Source organism: Notamacropus eugenii, chromosome 1, assembly GCF_028372415.1.
Source record: "Notamacropus eugenii isolate mMacEug1 chromosome 1, mMacEug1.pri_v2, whole genome shotgun sequence".
NCBI lineage: Eukaryota > Metazoa > Chordata > Mammalia > Diprotodontia > Macropodidae > Notamacropus > Notamacropus eugenii.
In genome coordinates this window covers 5,661,674-5,676,422 of record NC_092872.1, presented here as the reverse complement: position 1 = coordinate 5,676,422, position 14,749 = coordinate 5,661,674, and the positions used below count along the sequence as shown (strand labels likewise).

General features: G+C 37.7%; 1 protein-coding gene across 5 annotated transcripts in view; it reads left to right on the top strand.

Annotated features, from left to right (window-relative positions):
* The window catches only part of RBM6 (RNA binding motif protein 6), a 100,492-nt gene that overhangs the window by 33,214 nt on the left and 52,529 nt on the right, over positions 1-14,749 (top strand). For 3 of the 5 annotated variants that reach the window (XM_072650674.1, XM_072650672.1, XM_072650677.1), the window contains one exon: positions 9,303-9,376. The exons of the other annotated variants lie outside the window; for them this stretch is intronic. In XM_072650674.1, coding sequence (XP_072506775.1) covers positions 9,303-9,376 — 74 coding nt within the window. The remainder of the gene's footprint in view (positions 1-9,302; positions 9,377-14,749) is intronic. 5 annotated transcript variants of the gene reach the window in all.

Genomic DNA, 14,749 nt, shown 5'->3' with positions numbered 1-14,749 from the left:
AGATGTTGTATAGATATAATGTTTTTGTAGTGTTTTGTCCTTAATAAAATTGCAACTTGGAACCTTGTGAACTTGTGGTTTATTTTTTTGTGTCCTTATTTTTGATGTAATAAACAACTGAACCACCTCCAGTCTTAACAGGTTCTGTTTTTCTTCATAAGAAATGATTCATTTAGCTATTTGCTAATAATTTTATGAAAATCTCTTCACTATAGGCAAATGTTTTTGTGGAGTTCATTGGTGGGAAGTGATATGGAGTAATCTCTTTCTCTCACACACTCACAAAATTAATGTAATACTTATCTTCCCTGTCTTTACCTGTTGAATTCCTTTTTAAATTTTAAAGCTCAGCTCAAAGTGATAACTTCTCCAGGAAGTCTTGTCTCTTGCCACCCCTCCCAAGTCCCCTTGGATTTTAGTAACAATTTGTTTTGTAGTTCTTTGATATACTTAGTGTGTAATGTTTATTATAATTACCTGAGCTTATGTCTTACTCCCTATTAGATTTTGAGCTACATCAAGACAGAGAGTTGTTTTTATCTTAAGTTAACTCCCTCAGTGTGCAACACAAAATAGATGTTTAATAAATTTTATTGAATAAATGAATTATTTGTATGACTAAACATAAATAGGCTGCCATGGAAACAAAATTTTAACTGTAGATAATCAAAATGCACAGCCTGTGGTAATCTTTAAATTACCAGCCAACAGTAGGGAATGAGCTTTTCAAAGCCCAAACAAATTGACCTGAAAGGCAGCAGCCTTCTGGAAGAGGAAAGATCAACAAGTAGGTATTCCACCTACGAATACATGAGCTTGAGTTAAGTAGAAACTGGAAGAATAAGTTTTCTGTTGGAAGGTGTAACAAAGGAATACAGAATAATGCAGTCACCTAAGTCTTAGGGCCGTGTGAAAGAATGCTCATTTGTCTACTTAACTCTATAAGCACATTGAAAACAATGAAATAATACCAATCTCTAAAATGTAGATAGGCAGCGAGAAGATTGTCTGACTCCACTTGGAGGTCTGCTTTGTTTAGTCATGCCCAGAACAATAGTTCCTATCTCTGTCTTAGGCAAGTTTCTCCTCCATATGTGGTATTACTATTGTCTTTTGAATCTAATCCAGGGGTGCAGAACCTGTGGCCTTGAGGCCATGTGGCCCTCTAGGTCCTCAAGTGTGGCCCTTTAACTGAATCCAAACTTCATAAAATAAATCCCCTTAATGAAAGGATTTGTTCTGCAAAACTTGTACTCAGTCAAAACACTGTACCCAAGGACCTAGAAGGCCATATGTGACTTCCGAGGCCACAGGTTCCTCAGCCCTGGAGGTACTTTTGTCTTCATAAGATTTTACAATAATTAGTGAAGCAACTTGGGAATATTTTGGGTTCCTCAGAAAGAAATTGTTCTTTAACTAAAAAGTTCTGAGTAATTTAAACTGCTATTTGAACTGAGTACATTAACAGCTAGGTATGAGAAGTAGCGTAGTATCTCCACATTTGGAAAGCTTAGAAGTTCTTTACAGTACCTTATTGGTTTTTCCTGAGATGCCTTCTCACCCCCTCCCTCTCCACCTGCATAATTATAGCATGATGCCTGACAAAGAAAAGTGTGGTTGATTTCTTTCCCCCCAATATATTTTGTAGTTTCATGAAGTGGTGAGAAAGCAGATAATATCCTCTGTTAGGACTCTATGTAATTTTAATGCCTGTGGTGAATTTGAATCTAGTGAAATTCAATGATGAGTTTAATATTAGTGCTAAAGGTATGTCTAGGAGTTTTAGTAGAAGGCTTAATAATTCCCCTTCCTATTCTAAGGTTCTTTAAGTCTGACCTGCACTGAAGGCTGGTGATGAATTATGGGACTGCACTAGCACAAAAAATGACTTATTGAGGGATGGTGGTAATATATTTTTAATGTATCAAATGGCCAAGAATTGGTAATTGGGATGAAAGAGTGGAAAGAATATTATTAATATGTGTCATAAACTTGGGTTTAGATTTTCATGCTAATAGAGCAGTTAAAATTTGAATTTTTAAATTTTTTTTTGTTTGTGATTCTAAGTTTCTGAAGTAAATCTTATCTAGATTTTTTGTTGCTACCTGGACTAATGAAATCCTGCATCTAGTGGAGACCTTACTCTAGCTTGCTCTTATGCAGCTGTGTGTTACTTGGTTGTAAATGTGTTCTGTTATCTTGTGTGTTTGGGTTGTTTTGTGTGGAAAATGGTAGGCAGTTTGCAGAGTTTACATATTCATACGAAACTAACAAACATTCAGGTCATTAAGGGAAATTGTAAAGGAAAATGTATATTGGATTAATTAATGCAGCTTATAAAAATGATACAGTAAAAAGCGATATCTGATATATAGATTTTAGTTTTTCTGATTTTGTTAAGAATCTTGTGTTGAAGGACTGTTGTTTGCTCTTCAAGTTGTTACCTATATTCTGTTAAAAGACAGTAAAGTACTGATTTACTAACATGTCTGTGTATATCTATCTAGCTATTTATCTCCACATGTGTATATTTATTGAGAGGATATGCTGTTTGCATCCCATCCCAGAACATTGTAAGGTCTCTTCATTGATATCCATAAAAGTCAGGAAATTGGCTTAGTAATCCATGTAGATAGGAAAACTAAATGAGTGAAAAATACCTACTATCCAGGCATGCAGTTGGATGTCCAGTTTGTTGAATATGTGCTATTGTACAGTTACTGTAGAGGACTGATGAATTGTGCCCAGAATTGGAGTAATAGAGTAGGCTAGATTTCATCTGGTAAATTGTAGAGTTTTGTTTTTTTTTAAACAATCTTGAGATGTTCACTTATGCACATTCCATTTTTAAAACATAAATAATCTTCTCTAAAGCTCTGTTGTTCCATATCTTGAGAACACCATTTTCCTCAAGAAATCAAAGTTGTGGATGATCCAAAAGGCAGTGAAAAGATAAATTATGGGCATAAGTAGACTTTGGCCTGTGTCATTGGTGACTTAAGTAGTTAGTATAAGGAAATAGAGCTTCAGAAAAGGAGGTGGGCTGGTCACATAATGACAGTAGGCCAAATAAACTGTTTCATTGGTATTCGTAAAAAGTAACAAAGCCTTCAGGAAGATCTCTAGTGCATTGAGTGACTCACCTGAGGAAGAACTAGGGGAGAAGAAGTAAGAACTGCATTAGATTAGAAGGCACGTGTGGGTTATCATCTCTAACAATGGAAGGAATATCCTCCTTGAAAAGATTGCAGGTTCTCCCAGAGTATTGAAGTACTTTTTTGTAAAATATCCCCTTTGCACCTTTTCTGCTGCTGAGCTATTGAAATTGTTTTATTTGGCTCACTGGAATGGCAGATGTTATACTTAAAATTATAGACAGATGTCTCTCTGTGCATTGATGCTGTTGCCCCCATGGGGCTTTTTGACTGGAAGGTTAAGCAGGGATAGACTTGTATCTTGTCTGTGATAAACTTCATGGGTTACTTAATGACAAATTACTATAACTCATTGCAAGGTATGTGTGAGAGGAGAACCAGCAGTATACTAAAAATGAGTAAATAAAGTGTGTTAGAAGGAGGAATTGAGTCAACGTTGGACAATAATTTTGCCCAGTGAGCCAGGCTGGTGGTGAACAAGCCTGTACGTTCATATTAGTGCTATCATTTTGACACAAATGACACAAGGACCATTTTGTCCATCCTGAACTAAGTGGATGTCGATTACATGCTCCTAGTGGCTGAGGATGCTCTGGTGCCAGATGGCATGGGCCAGATGCGGTGATTTCTTTTCATCTTATTGATGCTAGTTCCATACTGACTTAATGGAAGACAGCAACCTCAGTTCCACTGCTTTTATGAACTTTCCGTTTTCCCTACGCCCCGCTGGAAGTGATACCACCCTCTTCTGAGCTGAAAATGAAAAAGAGAAAGTATTTTTTCATATTTTGTAATTTGTATTAACTCATGGTACTGATTACATTTTATCTTGTATCATAGTTATTTGAGTACTTGTCAGCTCTCCTGCTAGACTGAGCTTCTTGAGACAGGGGTAGGATTTTATTTAGCTTTATGCCTTCCAGAGAGTCCAGCCCACTGTTTTGCATATAGATTGTGTGATAAATATTGAATACTATTGACAGTAGTTATATGAATGCCGTCTTTGGTAAAGCAAACCCACTGACAAGTTGAAATGATCCTAGGGGACAGTCTTTGTTAGAAGTACGTGATATTTTGCACTTCATTTAATAACCAGTTTGTGCTCTTGAAGAACTAGATACATAGCACCATGTACAATTTCCAAACATAGTAACAAGTAGCCTGTCAATGCCTTTCCAATCAGTAAGCCTTTTATATAGTTGACAGGAAATAGAATTGAAAGTGCTTATAAAATGACACAGACTTACTTTAAAGGTGTTGTCAAAGTGATGGATTTCATGTTTGTTATTGAAATTGGAAAATTTCCCATTCTGCAGGTGAGTATGACCATAATAGCTGCACCCAGTGAAATTATTTAAGAGATCAGAAGGAATTGCTAACATTTCTGAGTTTGTTGTGGCATCCTTGATCTTGTTAGTAGGACTTCTGGTGGTCTGGTGAATTTTGGTTATGTCTAAAATCTCTGACTTACAGGGAGTATTTTTTTTACCTCCTAAAATTTATGAGAAACCTTTTCTGTAGTTGAGAAGCAGAATGAAAGGTAAATAGTTGAGAGTCCTTTGGATCAATCAATATTTGTGTTGTTTTTAAAAATATTCATAGCACTTTTGGCACCTGAAAAACCCTCTTGTTTATTCCACCTGAAAAAGTAATTAGAAAAAAATCAGTTCTTTTTTTTCTTATATCATGCAGAAACCCATTAAGATCCAAATCATAGATGTTTTTTAAATTTAAATGCTTATTTCATTCAGTTGAATTATTTCTAGAGTAATTTTATTTGGTGCTGATCAAGTAACCAAATTCTCTGAAGTCTGTCAAACTCCAATATTTTTTATGTTTTGAATGTCCCTTTTCCATCTCTTATTGTGTCATTGTGTCTTGTCTTTTAAGAGTGAAACGGTCATCTCAAGAGTCTGCATTCTATATTAGAACCTGGGTTTTACCAGATTAGTGTGTGAAGTTAATGCAGTGTATCTATATTAGATAAACAGTGCTTTGGGAACGTTTGTGGTTAGTATTGAAGTGAGGATTCATGAATTTGGAAGAGGGTTTTGGACTAGATGACAAAAGAAAGACTTGATTATTAACTAGTGCTTATTTGAAAAATCCAAAGATTTGCTTACTGTCGTTGTCATAAGCAACAAGTACTACCAAGGCTTTTCTGATAATTCCACAATGGTGACAGTTGAATGGTTGTGTGTTTTGGATGCACATAAAGTGTTTTTAGGTTTCTTTACCTGGCATATCCCCTTAAAGAACCTGCCTCATTCACCACAAATACTACTCCTGAGAAGAAGAGATCAGGTGGTAAGTGGAGGTAGGGAAGAGCTAGAACTCTAATTTGTTTTGACACATTTTTCTGCCTCTGCGCTGTCTTCACCTTTTCTTGTGAGCAGGCTAAAGGAGTAAATGAAGCCTTTCCCATGTCAGTGATCACAACTGAAGTGAGGTGACTGGAACCATGTACCCGTTATTTCAGATTCCCAATACCAAGGAGTACCAGCTCACCAAAGTGTTGTAGTATTCTAATTATCTTAGTTTGTGAGTTGCCTTAACATTCATCTTTCTGTCTTCTTTGTGTGCCACATAGTACCAGATAATTTCCTTCCCATCTGATTCAGAACATTATCTTAGCAATGCCCTCTTCCACCCCAGAGAAAAAAGAATAAGGCAGAAAGGACTTGTATTTGTTAATCAAATTCTAAAATCAACCTTTTGATATTTTGAATTTAGTTTCATTTAATTATTTCAGTTTTAGATGAAATCATTGTATTAAATACTTAACAAGTCCCCAAATCCCAGTCCATGTCATGTTTTTCCTTTTCAGAGTGATCTCTGGGTCTCTGGATAGTTGATATGATAACTTTCTGCTTGAGCTTCCTGATTTCTATGACAACTAGATCCTTTCTAGTTATAGATTTGGTCATTCAGATCAGCAGCCATTATACACATAGAAATCTAATTTCTGTCACTAGAGAGAGGCTGCTGCTAACTAATTTGCACACATATTAGCTATGGCCCTATGATAGAGGGTGGAAGAATAGTTTTTGTCAAAATGCCTTTTCTCTTCAAACATTTCATTTGGCATCTGACATGCTAGAATCTTGATGTTATCTCCTCTAGTTAGGAATGTGGTATAATATGGGGTTGATACACTTTTCTTTGAGCAGTAATAGATGCCTAGAGGTAACATAGAGTATCCTCAGATGCTTTGAACTCGACTTGCAATTTTTTACTTCTCAGTGATATTGTTGGCCTCCAGTGTAACGGGAAGGTTTTGTGGCTCGCTGAGAGCCTTACATACTAGCCTTTCTCCTGGCCCCATCTCTCTCCTCCCTTCTTACAGTCTGTAAGTTCTCGGTTTTTACAGCTTATGCTCATAAATTCCTCATCGGTTTCATATTGTAGACTTAGATCATTATAACTGCCTTTGTGTTTAGTTGTCTTTGGAACGTTCTGTATAAGCATGTAGCAAAAGTATGGATGAAATGGAATCTCCCCATTAAATGACCAGCTGTTTGTGATTGCTGACCTGTATTTGGGGTATTTGTAGTAGGTGTTTGCTGGTGGAGAAGACTAAATTACTTTTACCACTCTACCTAGTTTTCTTTAGAGGAATTTAAAGCCCTTTTTAATTATTAAACTACCAAAACTATTTACTTACTGGTGCATTGGGTTTGATTTAGAAGGAGTTTAGTGGCAGATGTAGTTCTGTCTTTAATGTACAAGTATAAAATACTCTGAGTGCACCCTAAATTTTATCTTTCTTCACTGGATTGGTAGAAAGAAAAGACCTTTCAGATATTGACTCTGTCAGTTAGCTAGCTTTGTGACCTTGGACAAAAAAACTCTTAAACTTTTTGGGTTTCAGTTTCCTCATTTGTTAAATTAAGAAGTTGAACTTGATGGCCTGGAAGGACCCTTCTAGCTCCAAGTTCCGTGATCTAGGATCCAAGTGAAGTTGGTGCCTAAAAGATTCCTTTTATGGGACACAAAATCCATTTCCTATTTTAGGGGTAATATTGAGATTTCTAGACACCTCTGTTTCCTTATCTTGGTCATTAATTCTTTTTTCATTAATTTAGTTATTTTTAGTTTGCACCATTCACTTCCATAAGTTTTAAATTTTCTCTGCCTCTCCCCAACCCTCGCTGCCCAAGACGGCATGCAACCCTATGTGGGCTCTACATACATTTCTATTAAACATATTTTCACATTAGTCATGTTGTATAGAAAAATTAGAATGAATGAGAGGAACCATGAGAAAGAAAAAAGAAACATACAAGAGAGCAAATAGTTTTCTTCAATCTGCATTTAGATACCATAATTCTTTCTCTAGATGGTGGATGACATTTTCTATCATGAGTCTTTTGAAATTGTTTTAGGTCCTTGCATTGCTGAGAAGAGAGCTAAGTCTATCAAAGTCAGTTATCGCTTGGTCATTAATTCTTAAGAGATAGAAAAGGTGCCCTAGTCCTTTCAGTTTGTGCCCCTTCAACATTTCTTAGTGAACCCGCAACACTCCTAAATTCTAATATCAAGACTTTTTTTTTTTTTTTTTTTTTTGCAGTTAATGTGGTGACTCAGAACTGGCTATTGCTCCCTTAGGATTTTTCTAGTTCTAATAGTAAGATAATGCATTTATCTCAGATAAATAAACTGCTGATTTCCTGGCCCATCTGCACACATGGGTATATACACATACACACATACACACAACACGTGTATGTATACACGCACAGCACAGAAATGTACACCCTCTCTTCTCTGAAGGCTATGCCTTAACTTCAGTTGTTCAAATGCTGTGCACTTGAGAGGAGAAGGAACTAGTGATCTTGACATAGCTTCTTTCCTTTTATATTCTGCTATTCTGTTTTTGTCACTGTCCCCTGCTTCAACCTTATTTTTCCTATTTTCAGTGAGTTCACCCTGGTTATTTTAGCCACTGGTATCTTGACTCAGTGTTCTCAAACTCCTAGCACATTAACATTTTGTCCCCAAATTGTCATGAGTTCTCATAACATTTCTTTCCTCTTGAATCTTAATTCTCATCTAAATTACCTCCTCCCCACCTTGTTTTCCACTTGTGTAATATTACATCTAGCTTCATGTTGTCCCTATCCTTTGCAGTAGTCCAGGAAGCATGGAAATCACGATCAGTGTGCAGATATGATATGCTTCCGCAGAGCTTATATAATCACATGTCGTTTCCCGCTCCTCTGAACATCAGTTTTTCTATCTGTAAAATGGAGGTAATTCTTGAATTACTTAGTTCACAGGGTTTGTTATAAAGATAAAATGAGATGATGGATGTAAAATGTGAAATGCTTGTATCTCAAAAATGTCTTATAAATGTCAGCTGTTGGAATAATTTGCCAGTAGCAGGTAAAATCTAAAACAAGTTAAGATTACATAACCCTATACTTTTTCAAGGAATTTGAGAGAATAGGTAGTTTCCTCTGTGTTGTCAATAACATCTTACCTGTTTGAGTGGGCAAGAATGGCTATAAATGTGTTCTGAACTTCTTACGTGGATTTCACATTTTGAAAACTAGCTCACCAACTGATCTCACAGGCCCACTTATTTTCCTTTGTGTATTTGAATAACATTGGACTTAGCAAAATTATACAAAAGAGGACTGAAGTGGCCTCTTGCCAAGCAGAAATCTCCTGAGGCATTAGGGAAAAAACATAGCTGCCCCATTATATCTCTATACTGCTGTTCGCCGCAAAGGTGGTCTTTCCAGACAGTTCAGTCTTTTCCAGATACTTTCCTCCTGCTGACTTTCTTTTTTCCAGGGCCCTCAACCTGTTCTTAAATGTTGCTGTTTCCTGTCTGAACTGATCTTTGTGGGATTACTCATTCTAAGGCACTCTCAGCAGGTTGTCATTCTTAAGGGGAAGGCAGGGAACTTTATATTTGATTGATAGCAAAGCCAATCTGGATTGAAATTTGAATTGAGAAACATCCAGATTTTTCCTCAATGCCATTTACTGTTGTGGGATTGGAATCTGTATTGGGGAGGAGAGAAAGGGACACTAGGAGGGTTATTGACTGAAGGGGTCAGAAAATGGGGGATTTGTGTGTCTTTTGTCTTTTGCAAGGCACTAACATGACTCCCGTCTGTATTTAAATGCTGTCCCCAGGTTACGACTATGGCTATGTCTGCGTGGAGTTTTCACTCTTGGAAGAGGCCATCGGATGCATGGAAGCCAACCAGGTTGCTTTATACTTCGGTCGAATGCTGCTGGAAGGATTTTTTTTTTTTGTGGGGAGGGAGGGAAATCCAAATGATTTTGTTTTGGAAAGGTGCAAAAGAAGATCTGTGTCCTTGGAGCAAACTACGTACCAGCTAAAATGCTGCCATTAGAAGAAAATTGGAGAGGTTGGGAAGGCTTTTCTCTAAGAGCTAATGGGTACTGAGTTGTGCACTCTTTAAACTAGTGCCCAGTAGCAATGTGTTTAGATTCCAAGGATAGTGGTTGGAAAAAAAATTATTAGTTTAGAGCAAGAGATACCCTTTGGGGTATACACCTACAGTGGGGTCCTGTTGAAAAAAACTTCTAGTGGGATGTAATTCTTGATTGTTCTGTGATCTATCCATTTGCAAGAATTTGAGGTAAATACACACACACGTGGATCTATAGCAAAGGCCACTACTATGGAGCTCTAATTGCATGCAGATCCTGCATGTGTGCACCCCTTTCCATTTCATCTGGGGATGGGGGGGGAGTGGATTTTTTGTGTCCATGTCTCTTGCATTCCTTATTGTTCTCTGCCAATTGGAGTTGCATACCAGAAGGCTTCATTGCCTACTGTCTGACCTGGTGAATCTGAATCTGTGCTTGAGCTCTCTTATTTGTCAGGCCTCAGCTTGCCTCCTAGAACCTCAGTAAGCATAGTAAAGCTGTATTTTGGACTTTTGTTTTGAAGAGGTCATATCCAGTGGAACTGATGGGCCTTTTATCCCCAATCTGTTTATCCTCACTGTCTTTACCTTGAGAAAATCACTTTAGTTTTTCTGCCTTCATTCTCCTGTTTGTAAAATGGAAAAAAAAATCCAATTTAGTTGTCTTTAGTTAGATTAAAAATATCTCTCACACGTAACAGTTTCATAGCAATTATGCATACAGTGCTAATGAGCAAAGTAGTAGCCCGAAAGAGAACATCTTTATGTACTTAAAATATATAGGAGGATTAGTAAAATTTGTTTAAGTTCTACTTAGTAAACTACACACTCATGACATTCAGGAGTGATTCAAATTCTTTCAGTCCCCAAGTTTGTTCAAGTTAACATAGTTTAAGTTTTTCTTTTCCCCTCTGTGACACCACTGCATTCACCTAACGGGAAGTGATACTTAGATACTATTAGAGAAAATCCCTTTTGAGTACTTAAGTAGAAAGGAGTGGTGTAAATAAAAACACAGTAGTTGTTAATAATGGTGATAACCACTAGGGCTAAGCTCTATATCTCATCTGTAGGTGACAGCTCCAATAGGAAACTTCATTCCTTGTTGCTGTTCAGAATCTTCCACGCCTTCGTCCTAGTTGTGTTCTCTAGGGCTATGCAGAGCGAATGTAATCACAGTTTCCTAGTATACATATCTATGTTTTAGATGCCCTCTCTCTGAGGCAACTCTGTTAGAGTTCTTAATGGGCAAAGCAGTTGGTTTCAACTTTGTTTTTTGTATGTTGTTACAAGGAGAGTTAAAAGCGTAAAATATTAGGCTCCTTGTGTGACCCACTCTCGGAAAAGAGCAGGTTGGTTTGGGGAACTTTTTTCTCAGTCATAGAAATTATTCTGATTAATAAATCTAGCAGTCTGCATGAGCAGCCCACTTACACATGACCTCATGTGGGACTCTGTAAAACCGTATTGTTAAAAACAAAAACAGCTTCTGAAGCACCTTTAGTTCCCAGAGCGCTTCCTTCATATCGGCCGTGAGCTAGGTAGGGCAGCTTTTATACCCATGTTATCGATGAAGGCAGGCTCAGAGAAGCGGAGTGATTGGCCCGTGGCCGTATAGCTAGTAATTGTTGGAGCTAAGCTTTTTAACTCAGGCCCCTTGGTTCCAAATCTGGCGCGTTGTTTTGGTTTGGTTTGTCCGTCTGTCTGTTTCTAAACTACCGCTGCCTCTCAAGGTAAAGAAGTAAAATGGACAGTCTCTACCTTCTGAGAATTTATAGTCTATGATAGACATAGCCAATTGAAATTATGTGTGATTCATGAGTCCTGGAGGATTTTCTCTCAAATATATGTATGAATCTCTTTAAATTCTTGAACCAATAGTAGGTACAACGTTCATTGGACTTTTTTCTTAATCGGAGCTTCCAGTTAAGGAGTTATTGCTGATATCAGTGCTATACTTTCTCATTCTTGTTTGCATTGAACTAGTGGCCAACACACTGTTGTTCCAAGCCTAAAGAATTTTATTCTCATTAAATGATTCTCTTTTCTAGTATTTGAAAATGGTCCTTATATCCTTTCTTTAGAGAACTTAGCTGTTACCTTCTAAGTGCTTTTCTTGTTAGAACATATGCTAATATTGCTCCATGTATGAGTCCCTCTTCCTTTCTATTTCACACATTGTGAAAAATAATTTCTCCTAAAATGACAAACTTAACTATGGCACTAAAATCTTTTATTTGAGATAGAGCTCAATGAGGGGAAAATTAACCCTTTAAAAGGGCTGTTCCTGCTTAAATGAATCCAAATTGGCATCCTTTAAAAAACAGTGTTGGAGATAACCATTGTATATCATTGTATGGAAGTGCCAGAGACACCTAAGAATTAGTGGAGAAGGCATGTGAGTGTTGGGTAAAGGACAATGGACTTGGAGTTGGGGGACCTTGGTTAGAATCTCAGCTCTGCTCTAAATTAGCTGTGTGACCGTAGGCAAGTCCTTTAGCCTTTCTGGGTTTCAGTTTCCCTCCTTGCAAATGAAGGGACTAGGTGATCTTTAAAGTTCCTTCCAGCTCTGAAGCCTACTGCCAAGGCTGGGAGCAAGTAAAGATGGAGAGGAATGTTCTTGAGGAAGCTTAACTGACCACTTCTCGAACATCGGAACTCTCAGGATAAAGCATGATAAGATTTCCTTTTCTCCTCATTACTAAGCAGAGACCCTTTGTTTTCTTAACACAGATGAACAGTTACAGCTCCTTTACTCTCCTTTTGCCCTCATTTCCTTCTCTAGATGAAATCTCTACCCTCATATTAGTACTGATGACCAGATTCAGATTCACCAGGATCTACTGTATGCCTCTGGACATAGAGCATGTGTGTGTGTATGTGTTTTGAGTTTGAGGAGGTATAATTTGAATGCATCCAGTTAAGAAAGTTACCATTTTGTTTTGTACTTAACTGACAGGCAAGAAGTTTTCTTTCATATTCCGTCTACCAGTCTTCATAGTTGTAGCAGACGGAAGCGAATGCTTTTCATTAGGCATTGTCAAGTGTTGTGGATATGTAGAGGATGCTGCCGCTGTAAAACTTTCCACACAGGGCTAACCTCAGGGTTGTTTGAGCACCTTTCTCAGCAATTACATTTATCCTTAAGAAAACAGAGCTGGTGGTAGCTTTCCTCATTTTGAGGATACTGGAAGTGCAGACTTGCTAGAGAACCATAAGCCAGAAAATTTTGAGGGCTTTCAGGTTTTCATACCTGGTCACTGTAGGATAAAGTCAGTTGGCCAGCACCTCTTAGGACCCTCACAGATTTCTCCTCCCCCACCCTTGGGGACCACTGCTTTTGGGTACTTCCTTGAGTGGTAGCAGTGACTAGTACCCTTGGCTTGTCCTTCTTGACTGTGTTATTAGGAATTAAGGCTGAAGATATTATGTTTTGAACTCTGTGTTTTATTAAGCTTATGCTTCTGAGTGGAGAAGGAAGTAAGAAACATGGTGATAGAATTTTAATCTGTTTTCAGTATTGTAACCTTCCACTGAAATTGTTTAATAAAATGCCTCATAATCTACTGCTTTTTGAAATGCATGGATGAGGCAAAGAAGAATTATTTTGGATTAACTTCCTTATTTCGTTTGTAGATTCAGCGTAGGCCCCCAAATTACCATCGACCTATATTCTGGTTTGACTCAACGCATATTAGAAATGACTGGCTAAAAGATAATGCTAGGACAGAAATTCACATCTGAAATAGATTCTTGGCATTAACTGGTTCAGGGGAATTGGAGTTCCTTAGCCAAGGGTAACTTGACTAGATGACAGAATCATATGTCTTTAGTAGCGTCTGTTGCCTGCAGAGAGAAACGTAACATACCACATGAGCTCTAACTTTGTGATTGGTTTTTCCATTGTGGGAAAATGTGGATGCAGAATTTAGTGAGCTTTTTGAAGCAGGCTTTTTGTAGTCAACAAAATTGAGAGAAATGGATTTTTGAAAATGCCAAAGTATGTTAGCATGTTTGTGAAAATATTGGAATTCTGCAACTGTTTGACAGAAACCTGTGTTTGTTGTTCCAGTCAGAGCATTAGGTCAACTTATGTGAATAGAGCTGGGGAAACCCCCCATTTCCCAAGCTGTGGTGGGTGGAACCTGTTGGGATCGAAGGTTCACTGGGAGCTCCTAATGAAGTTGGTTGAAATTAGATAATATTTAGTCTTGAAGCTAAGAACACTTAAAATGAGCCCATCAGCACTTACAGTCAGGGTGACAAAGTAGGATTTACAAATATCATATGAGGTTTTAGGATTGCCTAAATTACTCTTGCATAAGATTTGTGATGAGAAAGCCCTACAATCTCAGCCTCGTAGCAAAAGAATCACTTTTCCAACAAAAAGGAAGGCATATTGTACTTTCTGAGGTTGGTACAGATCCCTACAGGTTTTCTATTTGCTTTCTTTATCCATTTCAATGGTAGATCTTGGAAGGTAAAAGAAATGGGCTGAAAAGAACAATATTGAAAACTCAGTACCCCAGGAAAGTAAGGTATTCAGGAAAAGTAAAAGTGTTCCTTTGAATCCATAATCCATCTACAGGACCAAGTTTTCTCCCAGCTGGTGAGCCTCCTGGCTCCTTGGATGTTGAGTTCAGCAGCTTCAATCTGGAGTTGGTCAGCATACCTTTGACTCTTATGGGAATGTGGCTGTAATATTTGTTAGCCAGAGAACACCGGAAAAGCATCTGGTGGTGGTGTTTGAATTTCGGAGGAAAATGCCAAGGAGAACTCTTTACTGTGTCCAGTTTGGTCTTTTAGCTCGGTGGGGAATAGAAAAGTTGTGATTATGCACGACTTGAATCATCAGGGGAATGTTTCTAGATTAACCTGTTTTCATTTGCCCCATTCTTGAAATCCAGGTGTGTTTGTTTTTTTAATTCTGCTATGCCACCTTATAATTGATTGTTGTATTTTCTCATGGAATGATGACAGTAATGGTAATGACTAGCGCTTATATAACACTTTTTTTGCCAAGTGCTTTCCTTGTCCACATTGATTCTTATCACAACCCAGTGAAATAGATGCTATTATTACCCCCATTTTACTGATGAAGAAACTGACACTTAGGTTAAGTAACTTGCCCAGGGTCAAATAGCTACTAAGTATCTGAGGAACAACTTGAACTCAGGTCGTCCT